This window comes from Sporothrix brasiliensis (assembly GCF_000820605.1).
Source record: "Sporothrix brasiliensis 5110 chromosome Unknown Cont19, whole genome shotgun sequence".
NCBI classification, from domain to species: domain Eukaryota; kingdom Fungi; phylum Ascomycota; class Sordariomycetes; order Ophiostomatales; family Ophiostomataceae; genus Sporothrix; species Sporothrix brasiliensis.
Genome location: NW_024467138.1, coordinates 2,723,056 through 2,740,832, shown reverse-complemented (window position 1 = coordinate 2,740,832; position 17,777 = coordinate 2,723,056). Strand labels below are relative to the sequence as shown.

General features: G+C 55.2%; 6 protein-coding genes across 6 annotated transcripts; 1 reads left to right on the top strand and 5 right to left on the bottom strand.

Annotated features, from left to right (window-relative positions):
- Window positions 1–211: 211 nt before the first annotated feature.
- SPBR_00799 (RNA polymerase 2 mediator complex protein) lies at window positions 212–1,281 on the top strand (the record flags this gene model as incomplete). Its single annotated transcript, XM_040759118.1, has 2 exons — window positions 212–251; window positions 332–1,281. The coding sequence occupies 2 exons, from the start codon at window positions 212–214 to the stop codon at window positions 1,279–1,281; spliced, it is 990 nt and encodes a 329-aa protein (XP_040618572.1).
- A 194-nt stretch (window positions 1,282–1,475) lies between these two features.
- Window positions 1,476–2,318, bottom strand: SPBR_00933 (glycoside hydrolase; the record flags this gene model as incomplete). Its single annotated transcript, XM_040759252.1, has 1 exon — window positions 1,476–2,318. One exon carries the CDS (start codon window positions 2,316–2,318, stop codon window positions 1,476–1,478), a length of 843 nt encoding a protein of 280 aa, XP_040618571.1.
- A 2,453-nt stretch (window positions 2,319–4,771) lies between these two features.
- Window positions 4,772–5,605, bottom strand: SPBR_00935 (uncharacterized protein; the record flags this gene model as incomplete). Its single annotated transcript, XM_040759254.1, has 1 exon — window positions 4,772–5,605. The coding sequence occupies one exon, from the start codon at window positions 5,603–5,605 to the stop codon at window positions 4,772–4,774; it is 834 nt and encodes a 277-aa protein (XP_040618570.1).
- A 620-nt stretch (window positions 5,606–6,225) lies between these two features.
- SPBR_01046 (uncharacterized protein) lies at window positions 6,226–6,800 on the bottom strand (the record flags this gene model as incomplete). Its single annotated transcript, XM_040759365.1, has 2 exons — window positions 6,226–6,468; window positions 6,642–6,800. 2 exons carry the CDS (start codon window positions 6,798–6,800, stop codon window positions 6,226–6,228), a joined length of 402 nt encoding a protein of 133 aa, XP_040618569.1.
- Window positions 6,801–7,193: 393 nt separating this feature from the next.
- On the bottom strand, window positions 7,194–9,104 carry SPBR_00384 (cyclic-AMP phosphodiesterase; the record flags this gene model as incomplete). The annotated part of the gene is made up of 1 exon (XM_040758703.1): window positions 7,194–9,104. One exon carries the CDS (start codon window positions 9,102–9,104, stop codon window positions 7,194–7,196), a length of 1,911 nt encoding a protein of 636 aa, XP_040618568.1.
- Window positions 9,105–13,063: 3,959 nt separating this feature from the next.
- Window positions 13,064–15,382, bottom strand: SPBR_00265 (uncharacterized protein; the record flags this gene model as incomplete). Its single annotated transcript, XM_040758584.1, has 1 exon — window positions 13,064–15,382. The coding sequence occupies one exon, from the start codon at window positions 15,380–15,382 to the stop codon at window positions 13,064–13,066; it is 2,319 nt and encodes a 772-aa protein (XP_040618567.1).
- Window positions 15,383–17,777: the final 2,395 nt, after the last annotated feature.

Genomic DNA, 17,777 nt, shown 5'->3' with positions numbered 1-17,777 from the left:
CAGAGAAGTATGTAATGTACCAGCATATGTATAGTGGGAATAGACGCTCTGGCTGCTGTTTGTGCCAGCCAGTCACGTGCATTCGCTTCACCCAGATCGAGCTTCCTGTCTGGTGATAGTTCTCCACTAAAATCGACGTCGAGACGTTACGTTGCCAGTCTCTCTCACATTTCGTCGTCACAACCTCGACTACAAACCCCCGTCCGCAGCCATGGCGCCCATAGGGCACTCCGCGACGGCACAGGCCGAGAGTAAGCTGCTCCCAGCATCCAGCCAGCACCCCAATGCCTACTGATAGACACGCACTGACGCCTCCACCCCAATCCTCCAGCGGCCATTCGCGACACCATCCAGTCGCTCTACAATGTGATGCTGCACACAAGCGCCTACGATGCTGCCGGCTCACACACGTCCCTCGATGCCCTCGTTGCCGAGGTGCGGATCCTCTCGCAGGCCCTCCGGGACGTCAACGAAGTCGTCGAGAACGACAACAGCGGCAGCGGCCCAAATAGCGTCGTCACCCTCGACAGCACCGGCACCGGCCACCGCAGTTTGCCGTCCGTGCCTCGCGACCTTGTCCAGTACGTCGAGGCCGGCCGCAACCCGGACATTTACACCCGCGAATTCGTCGAGCTCGTCCGCCGCACCAACCAGCTGCGCGCCGGCAAGCGCGGCGCCTTTGCCCAGTTCCGCGACACGCTGGCGGGGCAGATCCGGTCGGCGCTGCCGGAGCTGGGCGGGGACGTCGACCGGGTCATGGGGGCGACGGCGGAGCACCCGAGTCAAGCAGAAGAACGAGGAGAACCACAGACCGGTCCTGGCTCGGCGCAGCCTGCCGCGTCCTTGGACGGCTCCTCCAAGACGACCCTCGTGGGTGAGGCCGAGACGCCTGGAAGCCACGGCGGATCTGCGCCTGCTGTGGCGGCCACGGCGGCCCCGACGGGAGCAGCAACAACGCACTCCACTGCCAACGTGCCCGCGTCGGCGTCGGCATCGGCCTCGCCGTTGGCGCATCCGGGCAGCGGCGGCAGCAACCAAGCAGGCGCAGGAACACCGTCGGCCAACTCGGACGCCGGCAGCGGAACAGGGAGCGGCGGACCCCATGGAGTCTCGTCCGCGCCGACGACGATTGACATGATGGGCATCCTGCCGTCGACGCCACAGCCCACATCCGCGGCGGGTGGGGGGACGGCCAGTGGGAGTGGCAGCGGCGCGGCAGTAGGTGGAGGAGCTGCCGGCAGCGGTGGCGATGGTGGACAAGATGCGATGGAAACATCGTAGTGGATGGGATACGACAAATGTGCAGATGACGATCGCAACTGCATGATACATGATACGTGACACTGGCTGTACTATATACCCCGAGACGGACGCGACATTCTACATACTTGTATTTACTATTTTATGTTATTTTTGATTTCCTACAAAATCGACTGACCCTCAGTTTTCCACGTGCTACCGCGCCTCACCATGCTTTACTTTTCTGTCTTGTACGAAATGACGGACACGCCGCGTGCAACGAATTCGGTGTCTGACGACGGCCCGGGCGACCCCGACGAGCCCTCCATCTGCAGGTCCAGAATCAGGTACAGCGCCTTGCCGGTGAAGCCCCGACCGACTTGCGTGGTCACCAGCTGGCCGTCCATGTAGAACCGCACGCCCACGTCGCGGCCGTTGGCGTCCCACAGCACGCACCGCACCGCGTGAAAGGCGCCGGGGCTGGGGTACGCCACGTCCTTGGCCGCCACCTGGCTCGACGTGTTGAACGTGTTGAACGAGATCTTGCCGCTGCCCTTCCACTCGGCCAGGTCCACCTCGGGCGGCCACCCGTCGACGGCCGTCAGCCAAAAGGCCGGCCATGTGCCCCGCGCGACGGGCGCGCGGAAGTCGCCGGCCAGCTCGACGGTCGTCCCCTTGGCGACGGTAATGTGCTGCCGCGCGTGGACGGTGCCCGACAGATAGTGGATCGGAATGGACTTGCCACCGTGGCTGGCGGGCTTCTGGCTGCCGTCGGCGACGCGCTTGGCCGTCATGGTGAGCGTGTTTGCGTCGGCGGCCGGGTCGAGGCGGCTCTGGCCCTTGTCCATGCGCGCGGCGCCGTTGTGGTCGGTGCCCCACGGGTAGTTGTAGTCCCAGACGGCGTCAAACGCAGACTGCGAGCTGAAGGAGTCTCTGGAGATGATGGTCGTCGTGGGGGCGGCGGACATGTCGTTGGTGGTTGCGTCCGCCATCACCGATAGAGACTGCGCCGGAGTGCTTGCTGCGTGGCCGCCGTACGCCAGCAACAGCACCGACGTGAGCATCGAGTGTACCTGCATTGTAGTCGACGTCACAAGTGAATGAGATCGATCGCAACACGCGAAATCACACACTCAACCGAAGGCGTCGCTGCACGTACTTGTGCTTCCTTTTATAGTATTATAGATGCGATTTTCCGCAATTAGAGACCGGGTGTTATACAACGTGGCCTCCCTGCAATCTACGAGCCGTCTCTGCTGCACGGTATATACATATATAGTATTAAGCACACGGCTTCATCTTTTAAGATGGTTCTATGTTAGGAAATGCTCCTCAGAGGAGGAGGCCGCAGGCCATAAATGGTTTGTAAATCCATATGCCTCTTACTGTCTATGCAGCAGCCGACGGACATCTATAAATACGGTAGCTTCGCATTGGAGGCCCACTGGAGTCTCTCCTCCTAATTGTGACAATATGTGTCATCTTATTCCTTTGGAGCCTCACACGGACTGAAAACCATCTTGCACCCGGGGCCGAAGAGTAGACATCCAGACAATGTCATCTCATCAACTTTAGAAACGGGTCCACCGAACGGTTGACTATGAGCTCCGGCCCCATTTGGAAGCAGTTATAGTCTAAGAGCAAAGAGATCTGACCAAGACCTCGGATAGGTGAGCTGCTGTCATTGGAAAACATAATCACCCGTCTTTTACTCTTGTTCATCTGCAGGCATCGACACGGCAATGTGATTTCTGGCCCCCACGGCAGCCGCCTGACTGCAGTATATCGTCGCAGAAGGGCCAATCAGAGTATACAAGGAACGAAAAGCCGTGTGTGAGGTGTGTAGCAGGCGCGATCGACATATATCGGTGCGTCATTAAGCAAAACAGTACGTACCATCGCTCGCACGACTAAAATAAACAAAATACATGTTGGACTACTGTACTTCAGGCCTCTTATCTAGCCTTGGTGTTAAAGGGCTCTCTAATTTGCCAGTTGGCCGAGAAACAGAATGTAGGACTCACCAGCATAGCAGGTCACGTGTTAGTCCCAGGATGGTGGTCCTACTCCTGAGAGGCCTCGTTTGCCATTCCCATAGAAAGCCAAGCACATTATCCCACACACAAACTGCACTTTACATGGGACATTTGTGCCCAATGCAGTTGACATTGCCCAGTCATAACCCTACGTCTCCTGTGAAAGGCGTGTCGTACCCGGGTCCTGCATGTCTCTTACTCTCGCACTCCGCTCTGTCACGAACGCATCCCATCGCGTGACCAACGTCTCTACGGAAAAACAAGGCTCGAGTTTAGCTATCTCACTCCTCACTGGTCTGCCCCTGTCTCATCGTCTCAGCTCTTGCTAGCCGACATGGAGTATTACTGCAGGCTTTGTGACCGATATTTTCCACATGGCCAAGCGCTCGAGCAGCACATCCGGATGTCGAGCAGGCATATTTATTGCGCGCGATGCCGGCTCGAATATTCTTCACTGCACGCCAAACGACAGCATCTCGCGGCGTCCCGTGTGCATCATATTTGCAGAAGGTGCAACGACGAGCCAGATTTCTACAGCGAAGACGAGCTCGACCGGCACGAAGAGGACGAGCACAACATCTGCGGCATATGCGGGGCCGATTTTGCGACTCCGTCCAACCTAGAACATGTGAGTGCTCTATACACTTTATCACTTCATTTTAGAAAAAAAAGACTGCGGCTCATCCTCATGGTTCATCCTCCAGCACCAATTGGTGCACCGGCCGAAGGCCGTGCCCTGCCCTGGGTGCGACCGCATGTATGTTTCCATGTCCGCCATGTTGCTACATCTCGAGGCGGGAACATGCGTCTCGGGCATGAATGTGAACACACTCGCCGCACTTGCTCGCCACTGTAGCTACTCGCACGGATACGTTCTATATTCCCCGGGAAACGGCTTTGAATGTCCAACATGCGATACCTTTGCCACTCACGTCAGCGGGCTTTTTCAGCACATCGAGAGCAGCTGCTGCGACGGAAAGGTGACGCCCGGAACGCCACTGTGGAACTTCATACGGTTCCTACAACATTGCCTCGCATGGGAACGATAGCGAATGCATTAGGCTGCGAAAAAGGAAACGGCATTGACTTGCCTGGGAGGAATGTTCGTCGAGCGAGTGGCCGTCCCCAAAGGCGAGATCTAGCGAGGGATCTGATTAGGTTTCAAGACTCACATTTTTTCCGAGATGTACGTATGATTCTCTCCCCTTCGTTCTTCTTGACTATACTGGTCTTTTACTCACTCGTTTCCTCCAAGACGTCATGCTGTTCCACCCATGGACGACCTGCGAACGCGAAAACTGAGATAAATTCAACCGTAAGCATGTTACATTTATCATAACATGGAGAAAGTGATGCTAACTCGTTACGAAGGGTGGTAGTGGGTTACGGCTGTGCTCATATGGTATACTCTCTCCTTGTTCTACAATATCAAACGTTGCCACAGCGTACAGTATATCTATGTAAGAAGGCACAGCAGAACTTCTGCAAGGCGACCGTTACTGCTCATCGTCTGCAAAATCAGCGCCAAACAATGCAAGATGGCGCTTCTTCGCTTCAGTCTCCATGTGAAGTTTCTCCGGCGTGCGTGCCTCCACCTTCCATTTCGGCAGTTCCCAATCGCGCGGGAAGAAGCCAGCGGTCTCCCAGTCCAGGATGCACACGATCCGAAACGTAGCGGGGTCCACGAGAATGTTCTGGCGGTCCAAGTCCGTGTGCACAAAAACGAACTCGTCCGTCTCGGCCGTCACTTGCGGCCAGACCCGCTTGTCTTTCCACTTCCACAGCAGGTGTGGCACGATGACCGGCAGCGTTGGACTGGCACTGCCGATCGAGTTGCGGCGCAGCTGCTGTAGCTGCGGGGTGATGTCCGTCTCGAGCTGGGCTGTCACTCGTTCGATGGCAGTAGGCAGAAGCGACTCGCCGACATTTCGTAGTTCGATACCATCGAGGACCATACTCGTCTTGAGATGCACGAGTCCGTTCTCTTCCCACAGGCATACCACCTTGGGCACGGGAATCGAAGTATGCTTGGCGATAAACTGCAGAGCAGCCGCTTCGTTCCGAAGACGATCGGCGATGTAAGGAATCACCACGTGGTTGCCGTATATATCGAGGCCCATTTCATCTGCGTGTGGCTGCCGTTTGATAAACACGTTGGCTGTGAAGTAGTAGCTTATGCCTTTCGTGATACGAGTCGCCACGAGAGGTCCATCGCTCGGCGCGAACGAAGGCGCAAACTTGTCCTCCATGGGATGTGCCGCAAATAGCTCATCGGCGTCGTCTTTCATCTGTTGCAAGTGCGGGCCAAGGCCACGGATGAGGGACGCCATGGTTGCCAGTCGGCAATGCGAGTGTGCCCTGTGAGTGTAGTTTGAAACGGACAAGAGAGGCGGTGAAAAACGTGAAAAAGGTAAATGTAAGGAATCATACCACGTGACTGTCGTGTGTTACGGTTTTCGGGGAGAGGATGGGGAGGGTGTGCGGTCCGGACTTCAGGTCCCAGCCGCAGGAGACGTGAGCTGGCTGCAAAATGAAATTGTGTCCATCTTGCGAAGGCTACCTGCCCAGGCCCAAGGTCTCGATGCAGTCACCGACGCGCATGGCATTATTGTAGCCATGTGTGGCCAGGGAGCAGTCTGCCGTAGTCGTCATAGTTGATAGTTGGAAGATGCCAATATCCTGATTCCTCTCCCTCTTTCGGCCCAAGCAGAAAAGGCTCATTCTCTTATATACGCATTGATATCTCGTAAGATGATGCCCGAACACGTCTCGTAGTACGGCCAAACTCGCTCGCGGTCTCCGAACACCCCTTGTCGCTCAATGTTGCAGAATCCATCAAGAGGCGTATTCCCCCATTCTTACATACCGTACCTCCTCGCCGCGCCTCATGTTAATTTATAGTTCAAAATTGTATTTTCGTTCTCATGTACTTATTCCTTCGCCACGTTGTCTAAATAATTCTGTTCAGCTCCCCCCGACGGCGCATGACGCCGGCCGCCTTGTCGATGAATTGCTCTTCGTCCTTGGCGATGACGTCCTTATAGTACGGGTCCTCGAACGCCGCCTCAAACCTTTCGAGGCTCTCGATCTCAAAGACGGCACAACCGTCCCAGTTTTCGAGTTCCGTGTTGCGGCCGGCGCGTTCGGGGCCGACGACGGTGCGGTTGGCGTTCAGGGCCGGGTAGAGGTGGATCTGCGGGGCCACGGGCCGCGGGCCAAGAGCGTTAGCGAGAGGCGAGTGAGTAGGTATCGCGAGCGTAGTGAAGCGAGAATTTCTAACGCAACGCAATGCGATCGAAGCGAGGCCACAAGACAACGCGAAATGCGAGCAAAGCGAGGACACATGACAGACCGGGATCGACCTACCTGTCTATACTCCAGAAACCCGTGCTTCTGGGCCCAGGGCTTGACGAGCGGGCCGTGGACATGGACCCAGTGCTGGTAGAACTGCTCGTGGGTGAGACCCGGCTTGCGCTTCATAAACGCGACGATGCTGACCGTCTTCTTTGGTGTTTCGCTGGACATGGCGGCGGGGACTCGCGGCTGCGGAAAGCACGTTTGTTCGTGAACCTGAGGTCAAGGTCGGAGGAGACAACGTCGCTGATGGTATTATAATAAAGAGGGGACCTGACAGCTGGGAGCGGTGGCTCCGTTCGTGTTGTTAGCACCGCACTACGTGGACTTGAACATCCGTCGGAAAAGAGTACCCGCTCAAACGGGCGGGTAGCTGCTAAACCAAAAAAATAACTAACAATACAACGACCGCGACACCGAAATTTAGTGAAATACATGCAAGTGGATGCACAATGTCTGGGACTATAAAAGTAGTAAGTATGCACCGTGTGGCCCATCTACTGTCCGTCGATGAGATGCATAAAAGTATATGTATTCGTGCTAAGCAGCCCCTACAGTGCTAGTCTAGAAAAAGAGGCTCTGGCCTGAATAAGAAATAATGTATTCACAGCCCAGCGGGTTGCACGCCTCGTGCTCTCGCAGCTGGTCCAGGATAATGTCGCCCGCAGGCGGCCCGTCCCGCAGCTTTTCTTTGACATGAATAATCACGACCTTGAGGCCCTGGAGAGGCAGCGGCTGCGGTTCTGTTTGTGGTTGATACGGTACCGCCAATGTAACGTCGGGAATCGATGTTGGCGCTGTGGATGGTGCCTGCAGGAGGTCGTCGTCCAACGACGGCAGTGAGGGGTCCGCGTCCGAGAGGGAAGGTTGTGTTGCTGGCGTTGCCATATGGACGGGTTCGGCCTGCAATGCGTCGCTGCTCAATTTGGCAGGGACAGTCGGTGGCGGCACAGCGCTGGTGCTTTCTGTGGACGAAGCAACCACCACCCGTACCGGCTTCACGGTTCTCGGCGAAACAGGGTCTTCTGGTACTGAAGGCACTTCGATGGACACATGGCCCGCTGGCGCTGCTTCTGATGCGCTCTCGCCGGGAGCCGTTTCCAAGGCCTCTGTCTTGCGGCGACTGTGACTAGCAGTCCGAGAGGTGTTGCTGATGCTCATGCGGTCGTCGTCGCCTCCGTAGCGCTTGCGTTTCCGGCCGTCGCGGTCACGGTCGCGGTCGCGGTCGCGGTCGCGGTCCCGCTGGTACTGCTTTTGCTGTTCCTGGATCTCGGCCTGCTGTTGTTGGTGGGCGATGCGCGCATGAGCAACTTCCGCCGCCAAGTTGGCCATCTCTTCGGCCACAAACCGGGGCGTCAGATGGCCGTAAAGGCGGTCCAGCGGCTGCGAGTCGTCGTAGCTGCACTCGACAAAGATGGCGGCGAGGTTGCCAGCCGCAATCTTGGGCGCAGCCTCTTGCCAAATAAGGCCGTTGCGTGGTGACAACGAGATAGAATCCGGCTCAACGTCACCAAACATCAACACCTCCCGGCCCGTCTTCACATCGCGGATAAAGTAGGCGCTCGAATCGTAGACGCATATGCTTTCGCCTTGTGCTGCTTGTGGCATCAGCCCACCGAGACTGCCCTGGCGTGCAGCAGCGACACTACTGCCACCAGACAGAAGAGCCAAGCTTTCCCGTCGCTGTGGCCCAAGCAATGGTGTTGTCTGCTGGGACGGTGGCGGCTGTTGTGAGGGCTGCTGGCCCGGGAGTGTGGGCACCTGCTGCTGCTGCTGCTGCTGCTGTTGCAGCTGCGGTTGTATTGACAGCGGCACGAGGGGCGAGGAAGACGATGGTTGGTGGGACGCGAGACGAGGACTGAGGACACCGGCGTTCAAGGAGCCACTGCCCGCATCCATGCTTCCGAATCGTGTATTTGAGCCGCTGCCCCGGTGACTGTGCCGTTCAATACAATGGCCATGGCTCACGCCCCAGATCTTGACGGCCAGGCCGTCGCTGATCTCGACATACCCACGGCCTTCTCCGTCACCCAGAGCCGGCGAGCCGCCTTCGACGAGACGCATAAATGTGACAAGGCCGGCGCCGTTGTTCTCGTCCGAGAGGTTCGGCCAGATCACGTTGTTGAAGATGTGTGTCTTGAAGGCAGAGATCGTCGATGGGAGGCCGGCCAATCGCTTTGGCCGTGCTCCGGGCAGGCCAGCTGTGTTGATGACAAAGCCGGAAATGTGGTCGAGGTGCGGATGTGTGATGAGATACGTATCAACGAGAGCGCTTTGGACAAACGACGCATTGGCGGCTGCGGATGCGTGCGGCACCTCAAGGCCGGCAAAGGGCCCAGATGTAAGTGTGTATGGCAGAGATAATGATGGTGGTTCGGACGTATCGCCTCCCTCTTCGCTTGGCGAAGTCGCGGCAGCTGCACTCAAACCTTCTGGTAACGACTGCTCAAAAATGCGCGTAATGGAGCTCATCATCACGCCGGCATCCAGCGCGACAATCGAGCCTCGTCGCCATCCTTCAGCAGTCGACCGCACGAGGAAGGCGGTCGTATTGGATTCGAACGGCCCACCTCCAGATCCCTTGAAGTTGAATACGTCAGCTCCAAGTCCACAAAAGGTTTCTTCACGAAGATCATGTGCGAATACAGGACAACAAGCATTGAAAGTACAAAACGAACGGCAGTGGCTAACGGAGAGGAAACAAAAGTAATGGGTGACGCTAAATGGCGCGTTTAGGACCAGTAGACCAGGTTTGGTCACAGTTGCTTTCCTTTGTTGCCTTGCGTCCCTTTGTCCTTCGTTTGTGAAGCGCAAGAGCGCAAGCGCAAAGCGTGCCTGTTGCCAGGCCCTGGCTCTGAACTTTTGCGCCTTCGTTTGCTATGCCGATAAGGATTTGCAAGACGCGACGTAATTTGAGCGCTGGCAAATGAATACCCAACGTGGGAGAGCCTGGCAACCGGAGGCAGTCGTCCACTGGGACAACGAATGCCCAGGACGAGTTGTGCTAAGAAATAAACCGCAGCGACGCAAGTCAACTTACAAGAACAATGACTTGCAGAGCTGGCGAGCTGGAGGATCCGGCCGACGCATCGGGCCCGCCGCTGCCACTCATCGTATTACGAGGTGCGATTCCAGATAGCCAGTGGGCAGTGGTCTCGTGCCTATGGCCGGCGTTCGTCCGGTGTACTCCGCATGCGCTTCCTCAATTGGTATGGTGAGGGGGCCTTCACGCGCGTTGCATTGGCGCTCCTTGACGTGGTAAGATGATTGAACGACTGAAAGGAAGATCGATGGCGGGCGAAAGCAGCCCTCTATGTACGACTTAAGAATGCGGGCAAGCGACTGGGCGGAGAGGCATGTGCCACGAGACAAAGAGACAATGAGACGAATAAAAAGGTGAAAGATGTCGAATGCGCCCGGTGGCGGGTGTTGGCTGTGGTGAAGCGTGGGTGCAGAATGCGCTCTCACAGCAAAGAGCTTCCTGGCGAAGGCGTTTGTATGCGGGTCGATAAGATGCGACGATATGAATGGGCGGCACAACTGATGTTTGGTAATGGGAGTCCAGGAAGAATCGCGAAGAACGGGCGAGCAGATGGGCGTGACGAGCGATCAATCGCTTAATGTTGAAAGGGGATGCAGGGGCATATATATGCAAAAGGAGCAGACGAGAACGCAGTGAAGGAGGTCAAAAGGGACGAGAGAAGGCAAGACGACGTCAATGTCCCAAAACGAATGGTAGTCACGAGCTACCGTGGGACTTTTGTGGACACTGGGAAGGAGCGCTAGAAGCCTAAAGGTGTTAGTTTCCCTCAGGTGCCAAAAAAAGAGTGGGCAAGCGCGGCCAAGACGGTGTGTTACAAAGGGGAAGGAAGTATGGGGCCGTGAATGGAATGGGATGCACAAAGTTGAGGCCAGACCCACGCAAGTGCAAAGAGAGCGAAGATCTTAAATGCGCCCAGGGAAAGTGCACAGGCGTTCTAGCTGTTGGGATGGGGGCCACAGACGTTGCAACGGAGCAAGCCGGGGAAGGTGCGGCCAAGGTGAACGTGCCCCACGAGATAATCATAGGGAAAGTGAAAACGACCTTCCCGTTTGCTCTTGCCCAAATGTGAAATGTGTGTCGCGACTCATTTGGACAAGCTTCTCATAGGGACCGGTGTAGTGGTACAATAGAAAAATAGAAAAAGATCCCAGTGTCCTGGATTTGCAGGGGGTCCGTCCTTTCTTAATTGCTCTCCTGGCTGGCGTACATCCGCCGTCTCTCTTTGTGTACCCCAAAACACGGCGCTCTTTCCTTTCCGGCGGGAGGTGTTGTTTCTTTGATCGTGGCTTCCTTGCGGACTGTTTGGCCCCTACGTGAAGAAAGTGCGCAACGCAAGGGCTTCCGCAAGGCAAGAGCAAGCGAGCAAGGTGGTCCACCTACTTTTACGAACCGCACGCCGTGATCGTGCTTTTTTAACATCTTAACGAAGGGAAGGAGCAAGTGGTAACATAATCGTGACAGGGAAAGAGGCGCTTGAATGTGAAGTCCGTATCAGTGGCTTGACGGGCTCAAACGGCCTTGTTAATGGCGACTTTGTCTTCAACGCAAACGTGGCAGTCGATTGTTCAGCATCCCAGGCTCTGTCCCACATATTCTGTACATTGGCTTAAACTACGGGCACAGAGCCGTAACAGGGGTGGCGTCCCAACATTGTGAAACTGGAAGAAGACGAAATCAAACAGCAAGTTCACCCCATCCAGCCGTCCACAGCAGATCATTAATACAAAAATAAATCAATGAGACCAACTGTGGACGACCAAAGCGACGGTAAGTCTGGTGCGGTAACCTACCTCTGTACTTGTACTCCTTAGTATTGAAGACATTGGCGTTTCTCAAGCTACGCGACCACCTTGCTTTGTGAAATTAGTTCGAGAGTGAGCACTTCAATTAATCGTTTTGGGTTGACCTCCGATCATGGCTGCTTTGCTTGTAAAACACAGCCAATCGTGCAACCTGAGTGTCCAAACTTGGGGATTTGCTTGCAGGTTTGCTTGCAGGTTTGTTTGCAGATACGTGAAAAAGGTACCTGAGCCTCCTTACTGCCAAGGGAGACGTGCATGCAGCGTCGGCTTACTTGTGAGCCAAAAGGGGCGGATCCCAAGCCATAGCGCCTTTCACCGCGCCGGAGAGACCGATACACAAAGGGCGAGTACGTCTCTGCCAGCTGACAGACAAGAAATTGTCCATGAATCGTAGCATATGCATTTCCCATGTAGAAATTGTACGAAGAGAAATTATGTGAGCAGACAACAGCTCAAAGGCAATATGTGGTCGGTCCCGCCGCAAAAGTAGTACTGTGGCGCAAGGCGTACCAGCCGTTGAGATGTAGAGTTTCGACCGTTGACCCAAGCCGGAAAGGCAGAATGAGGCTCGCGTTTTCAAGAGCCTTCGAGGTATCGTGGCCAGACGCAAATGCAAAATGTGGGGAGCTACTCGAGCTGGCCTGTGCGCAGCTGAGATCTCCCGAGTTGAGGTCGACTGCCTTTTCTTGATGTGGAACGACTGAGGTGTCATTTTCGGAGCTCGCGGTGTGATGGTGTCCGCCGGAGAGACCACACGACAACACACAATGCCAACGGGCAAATCATCACATAATACCATTCTACAAACCGATTCGAGATGGCGGGGGCCGTGTCGTGTGCCTCATTCTCGAAAAGGAAATTCTACAGTGAGAAAACAACGGGACAGGGCAGCACCAACCAATACGGTCGCGGGCGATTAACACGAGGAGATGACGAGCATTTGAACGAGGGATCAACAACGGCGAAAGGGCATCCTCCGTAGGGAAAGGATGCCTGCTCACCTTTCCCCACTAACAGCCTCTCGGGCCGCCCGAAAGCGGGGCAAAAGCTGTAGCTGGTGGTCTGGCCAGGCTAGTGGACATCACTTCAACCTGCATATGGAAATAAGACATCGTGAGTTTTGTTTGCCTGTCAAGCGAACAAAGAAGTATTTTCAGGGCTGTTATCTCGGCTGCCTGCGGAAAGGGGGGTGGGGCGACATTTTGGTTTCGGAATGAGTGTGAACGGGTGAGGAGGTTGAAAAGACATTGACGTAGCGGGGAATTAATGATGTTTATTTGTTCTTTAATAATGGTGTCACGACAATATTTATAACTTTTTGGGGGCATGTATTTTCTTTTCGGGATGAATTTTTTTCATTATTTATATATCTTTTGTAAAGCAGTCTGTGACAATTTGCATTTTAGGATTAAAAAAAAAAAAAAAAAAAAAAAAAAAAAAAAAAGAAAAAAACAGACGAAACTTGACTAAACAAAACAGCAAACAATAACAGTAGAAAACAAAACCTACCACTTACCGGGACTTACCTGCCTAGACCTTCCAGAAGTCAAGGCAAAAAATATGTAAGGCATAACCTGAGCACAGTGACGCTACTGATTGTAAAAGAAGCCCTCTGGAAGCTGCTCGCCGCCGGGCTGCATGCTCATATAGTCGAGGTACTCTTGGTAGTTAACGTCGGCAAACAGGTCCTCTTGAAACAGCCCGTTACCGAGAGTGGCGCCGGCACCGGCCGTCGCCAGGTCCGTAGCATCGCTCTCCACAGTGACGGGCGTCTTTGGTTTTTCATTTGCAGCGAGCCCTGTGTGCGAGGCCGTTGGCTCAACCGGCGTGGGGCCCGTGTTGTGCCGGCTCATGCTCCGTGTCACACGACGGCTGGGCGTGAGCGGCTCGTCAGCGGGCGCTGCGTCGGCACTAGCATAAGGCTGCGGACGGCTCCACTTTTGCGGGCTATTGGCCAGGGCGTCGCCTAGGAGCAGCTGCGGGTCGATGAGGTGGTCGGGGATCACGTTCCGGTTCTGGGCGCTATTGCTGACCTGGGACGCGCGTGCCGAGACGAGACGGGCAGCACTCTCGCGGCGAGCCTGGGTGTCACGCAGCCTGTACGGCGACGATGGACTGGCACCGTAGGCAGGAGCAGCCAGGGGAGGCAGACCAGTCTGCGGCAGGATCTGCTGGTCGTTGAAGATGAACTGGTTGTATGCGCCCCAGAAGGAATTTGCATCCAGGCCTAGATTGGCCATGGGCATGTCGAGAGGGCCATACTGAGCGGGCACGGGCACAGGCGGCGCCAGATCGGTGCGCACATTGAGGCCCAAAGTTGCGGCACGGACACTACGCGAGGGCGTCTGCGTCGACGTGGCATATGGAACGAAGTTTCCAAAGCCGTAGGGGGTGTACGTTGCATGGGTCAGCGCTGGAGCTGGAGCTGGAGCGGGCACCGTCATAGGAGCAGGCATCCCGATATACTGCGTAGCGTGCGCCTTGGACGGACGCCGAGGGCGACGACGGGACGACGGCAATGGGTGGCGGGTGGCGGCAGCAGCGGAGTTCGTGGCCTCGGTTCGGGGTCGCTTGGGAGCGGGACTCGGCCGCGTGACAATCACCTCGACGTCGCTGTCTGCATCATCACTATCCTCGCTGCTGTCGCTCAGCGCCTGCTTGCGCTTCTTCTTGATGCTGGCCTTGTGCATGGCGACCTTGCGGAGGTTGCCACAGTGCTTGGAAATGTCAAAGCCGTTGCGCCGTTCACGCATCTTTTGACGGGTGATTGGTTGTGTCTCCATCTTCTTGACCGTGAGGAAGTTGTAAAGGCGATCGCTGCTCGGGCGGGCGGCCTTCGAGATGGAGATGTTGTTGAGCACAAACCGGTCGTAGTGGGCGCTCTTCCACTCGTTGTAAGCGCCCAGCAGCGTACGACCGGTACCATCGCGGTGGAGGCTCATGGGGTTGCGCTGCTCCAGAGGAAATTCGCGGACATCCGGCTGGACATCGGCAAACGTCATCAGCTCGGCCATGGGGATCATCTCCTCCAGGCAGAAGAGGTGCATATAGCCAGCTACGTAAAAGGGGTCAAAGCGGCCATTGGCCGTCTCGGTCGGGTGCTCATCAAAACAAACCTGGTACATACCGCGGGCAATCTTGTTGCGGGTCTCCGGGCAGTCGGAAGCGCGGCACATGGCCGATGTGAGGGTCGGGCAGCGGTCGCTGTGCATGGTTGGTTTGTTTTGGATCCACAGCCGGAGAGAGATGCCCTTCTCAGCACAGCCACGAATGTAGGCCTCGAGGATCTTGCGGTCAAACTTGACATTGGATTTCAGCTCACCTTCCTTGTTGTAGTCGATACGGACCTTGTCCTTGCCGTCGCCGACCGCCCAGTTGGGCCGCCTGGGGAATTTGTCGTACCAGTCATACTGGCCGATGCGGTTCTCGCTGTTCTTGTCGCGGGCATGGCTAATCCGGGCACCCGGCGGGGGCGGATTGGCCTTGGGCTCGCACTGTGTCAAGATGGGGATGTTGTACAGTTGATGGAAGAGAGGTGCCCCTGGAACAGGCGTGGTGTATGCCTGTGTGCGAGCCGTCGCGGCGGCCGCTTGCTGGTCTAGGAACCGCTGGAGCAGATGCTGTGGGTCGGTAGTTTGAGAGCCAGGGCGTCGAGTGGTCTTGATAATCTTCCACAGCTGCTTCTTTTGATCACGAGTGAAGTCGGGGACCAAGACGGTCGAGCCCTCAGACGAGAGCGTTTCCAGTGAAGTACGAGCACCCACTTGCTTAGGTGTTGCTGGCATGGGCAACGCCATTGGCAAGGGATAAAAGGAGCTAACGGCGTTGTTGGTCATCGGGTGAGGAGGCGTGATTTCTTGGCCGGAGCCGAAAAGGTCGTCCAGCTCTTGGTCGGTGGGAGAGTACATGTTGTAAAGTGATCGAATGAAAAGGTGAAAGAAGAAACGTAGATGGGTAGCAACGTGCTGAAAGTATATTGGTGTCGAACTCCAAAGAATACGTTGTGAAAGAAGGATTGTAGCAGCACAGCTGAACTACTTGACGTTTCGTGAATAGGATGATTGTTGTAAGGTTGTTGAGGAATGTTACAATTGTATAAAAGAAAGACGTAACATGCATGGGGGACAGGTGATTTTTATATCCTAAAGTTCGGGGACAACAAAATGTGCACAATCGTGCTGTTCCGTTGAAGGAAGGCTGTTCATGGAGCAATAGCAGCTTGAGGCACTGCCATTGTCTAAAAGGTTGTAAGGTGAACATAGGACTGGACATAGGAAGTAAACAAACAAGCCAGGTCCATGAAAGGGCCATTGTTCGGTTGGCTTTGTTGCGGCTCATTGGCTTGTTCAATTCATTCTGTCGTGCTTTGTTGTTCTTTGGTATAAAAGGCAACATGAGCAACAATGAAATTAATGAACAAAGTAACAGAGAACAACGTGCTGAAAGAGAGAACAAACAAAAAAAATAGTTGTAAAAGGGACTAAACAAAAGGTTGAATGAGAATCTGCAAAGAACATTGCCTGAAACTATTCATTGTGATGTTGTTTTCGACAATGTATGGCCTTGAGAGGTCACGTCCGAAGAACGAGTAAAATAAAGTAAAAATTGACAACTTACATGTCGTGGAACAAAGCGTTTGGCAAAGTTGACCACTTCCCCTTTGGCCCCCTGCGGCTGGCATGCATTGCGTAACGTGTGTCTGTCGCACGAGAAGGTACTCGTGCAATACACCATGGCAGACGCGGTTTGAGACGCTCGACATGCCAGCCTTTACTCGGTTATCGTCTTGTTGCTTTATCTCCGCAGTTTCTCAACTTTGACGGCCCGCATGAGACTTTTTAGTCGATGACCAAGACCAGACGAGACCCTAGACCTGGCAGTAAGCGCGGACGTTTTAAGGGTCAGGAACGCAGCCGTGTTCCAGGGGTATACAGGATATCATGTCGTGAAGCTCAAATTGTCGTATTCTTTCTCTCCTGTCCCTGGCTGTGGTGTTTGTGCCGCGCCCTGCATTAATTAGTCTCTCTGCAACGTCGGGACGGGAAAGGAGTCGACAGGTGCGACAGCAACACAAGACTTGTCTGCACATATGCGAGTGCTGTTGTTGGCAAGTTTGGGAGCACCGAAACGTGAGAAAGCATTGAAATCAGAACAATCTATCTGAAAACTCGAGAAGTGGCAGAAAAGATCAGGGGAGGGAGGCATAAGAAGGTAGAAGGTCGACGGCAGGCGTAACGGCCATTTGAACCAAGGGGCAAAGCTGCCGGAATAGGAAGTCGCAAAGGACCCCTATGACCAACCGAGGAAAGGGCAAACCAAAACGAGCCAACTTCCCAACATCAGGGAAGCCACGACGGAGCTACTCAAACCGTCAACGAACTGAAATATGTACTTGGCGGAAGGAACGAGCGGCTCGAATTATGCTACTTTGTGGATTGTACGGGTAAAGAGCGACCGGCTGGACGGCGTCTGCACCCAAAACGCTACACCAACCCCGTATTTACCCCACCACCGCAGGAAAACGCAGGAAGTGCTGCAGCTTGCGGCCGTTTACGAGGAAACAAGGTTTACCTCTCCAGCACAGCATACCGTGCGGGGGCTGGCACCAGACAGTGTACATCCTGCCGAGGCCCTGCTAAAGACAACGTGATAGTCAACCCAGTCCGTGCGAAAACTTTCAACTGCACTGGGCTTGTCCGTCCCAACTATCATCGCTGACTGCACCTTCCCACATTTTCCCACGTTTCGCGGGTTTGACAACAACGCCAGGCCCTGGCCATTAGCCCCCCCTCCCCCATTTCACAACCACCAGATACAAAAAAGCAGGAAACGAAAGGAAACGAGCACCATTTTCCTCCCGACGCCGTGTTACGTCACGAGAGTGCCGCACACCAGCTGAGGACCCTTTACGACGTACGCCGTCCTTTTCCTCGTTTCCGTTCCCTGTCTTCGCCAGCATCTTTACGTTGGCCATTCCGACGGCCGCCCAGAGGCTTCATTTTCGCACTCGGCTCGCCAGCTCCTCCTCACGATATTTCTGACCCGGCAGCATCCATTTTCTTGCGATACCCATTCGAGGCGAGCACTCGGCTGTTCTGCAGGCGACTCTTGCCGCCCGTCCCTGTTTGTGCCCGCGTGTGTTGTGGACGCTGCCCGACACAGACCGGCCGACGGCGCGTGACAACTTTGCGGCCCTCGGCTTCGGCAATTGTCTCCTGACGACCGTTGTTTACCGCGACCGACGATACTTTACCGGCCTTTTGAAGAGGCTGAGAAACGTCTGTCGAGCTTCCACCGACCAGG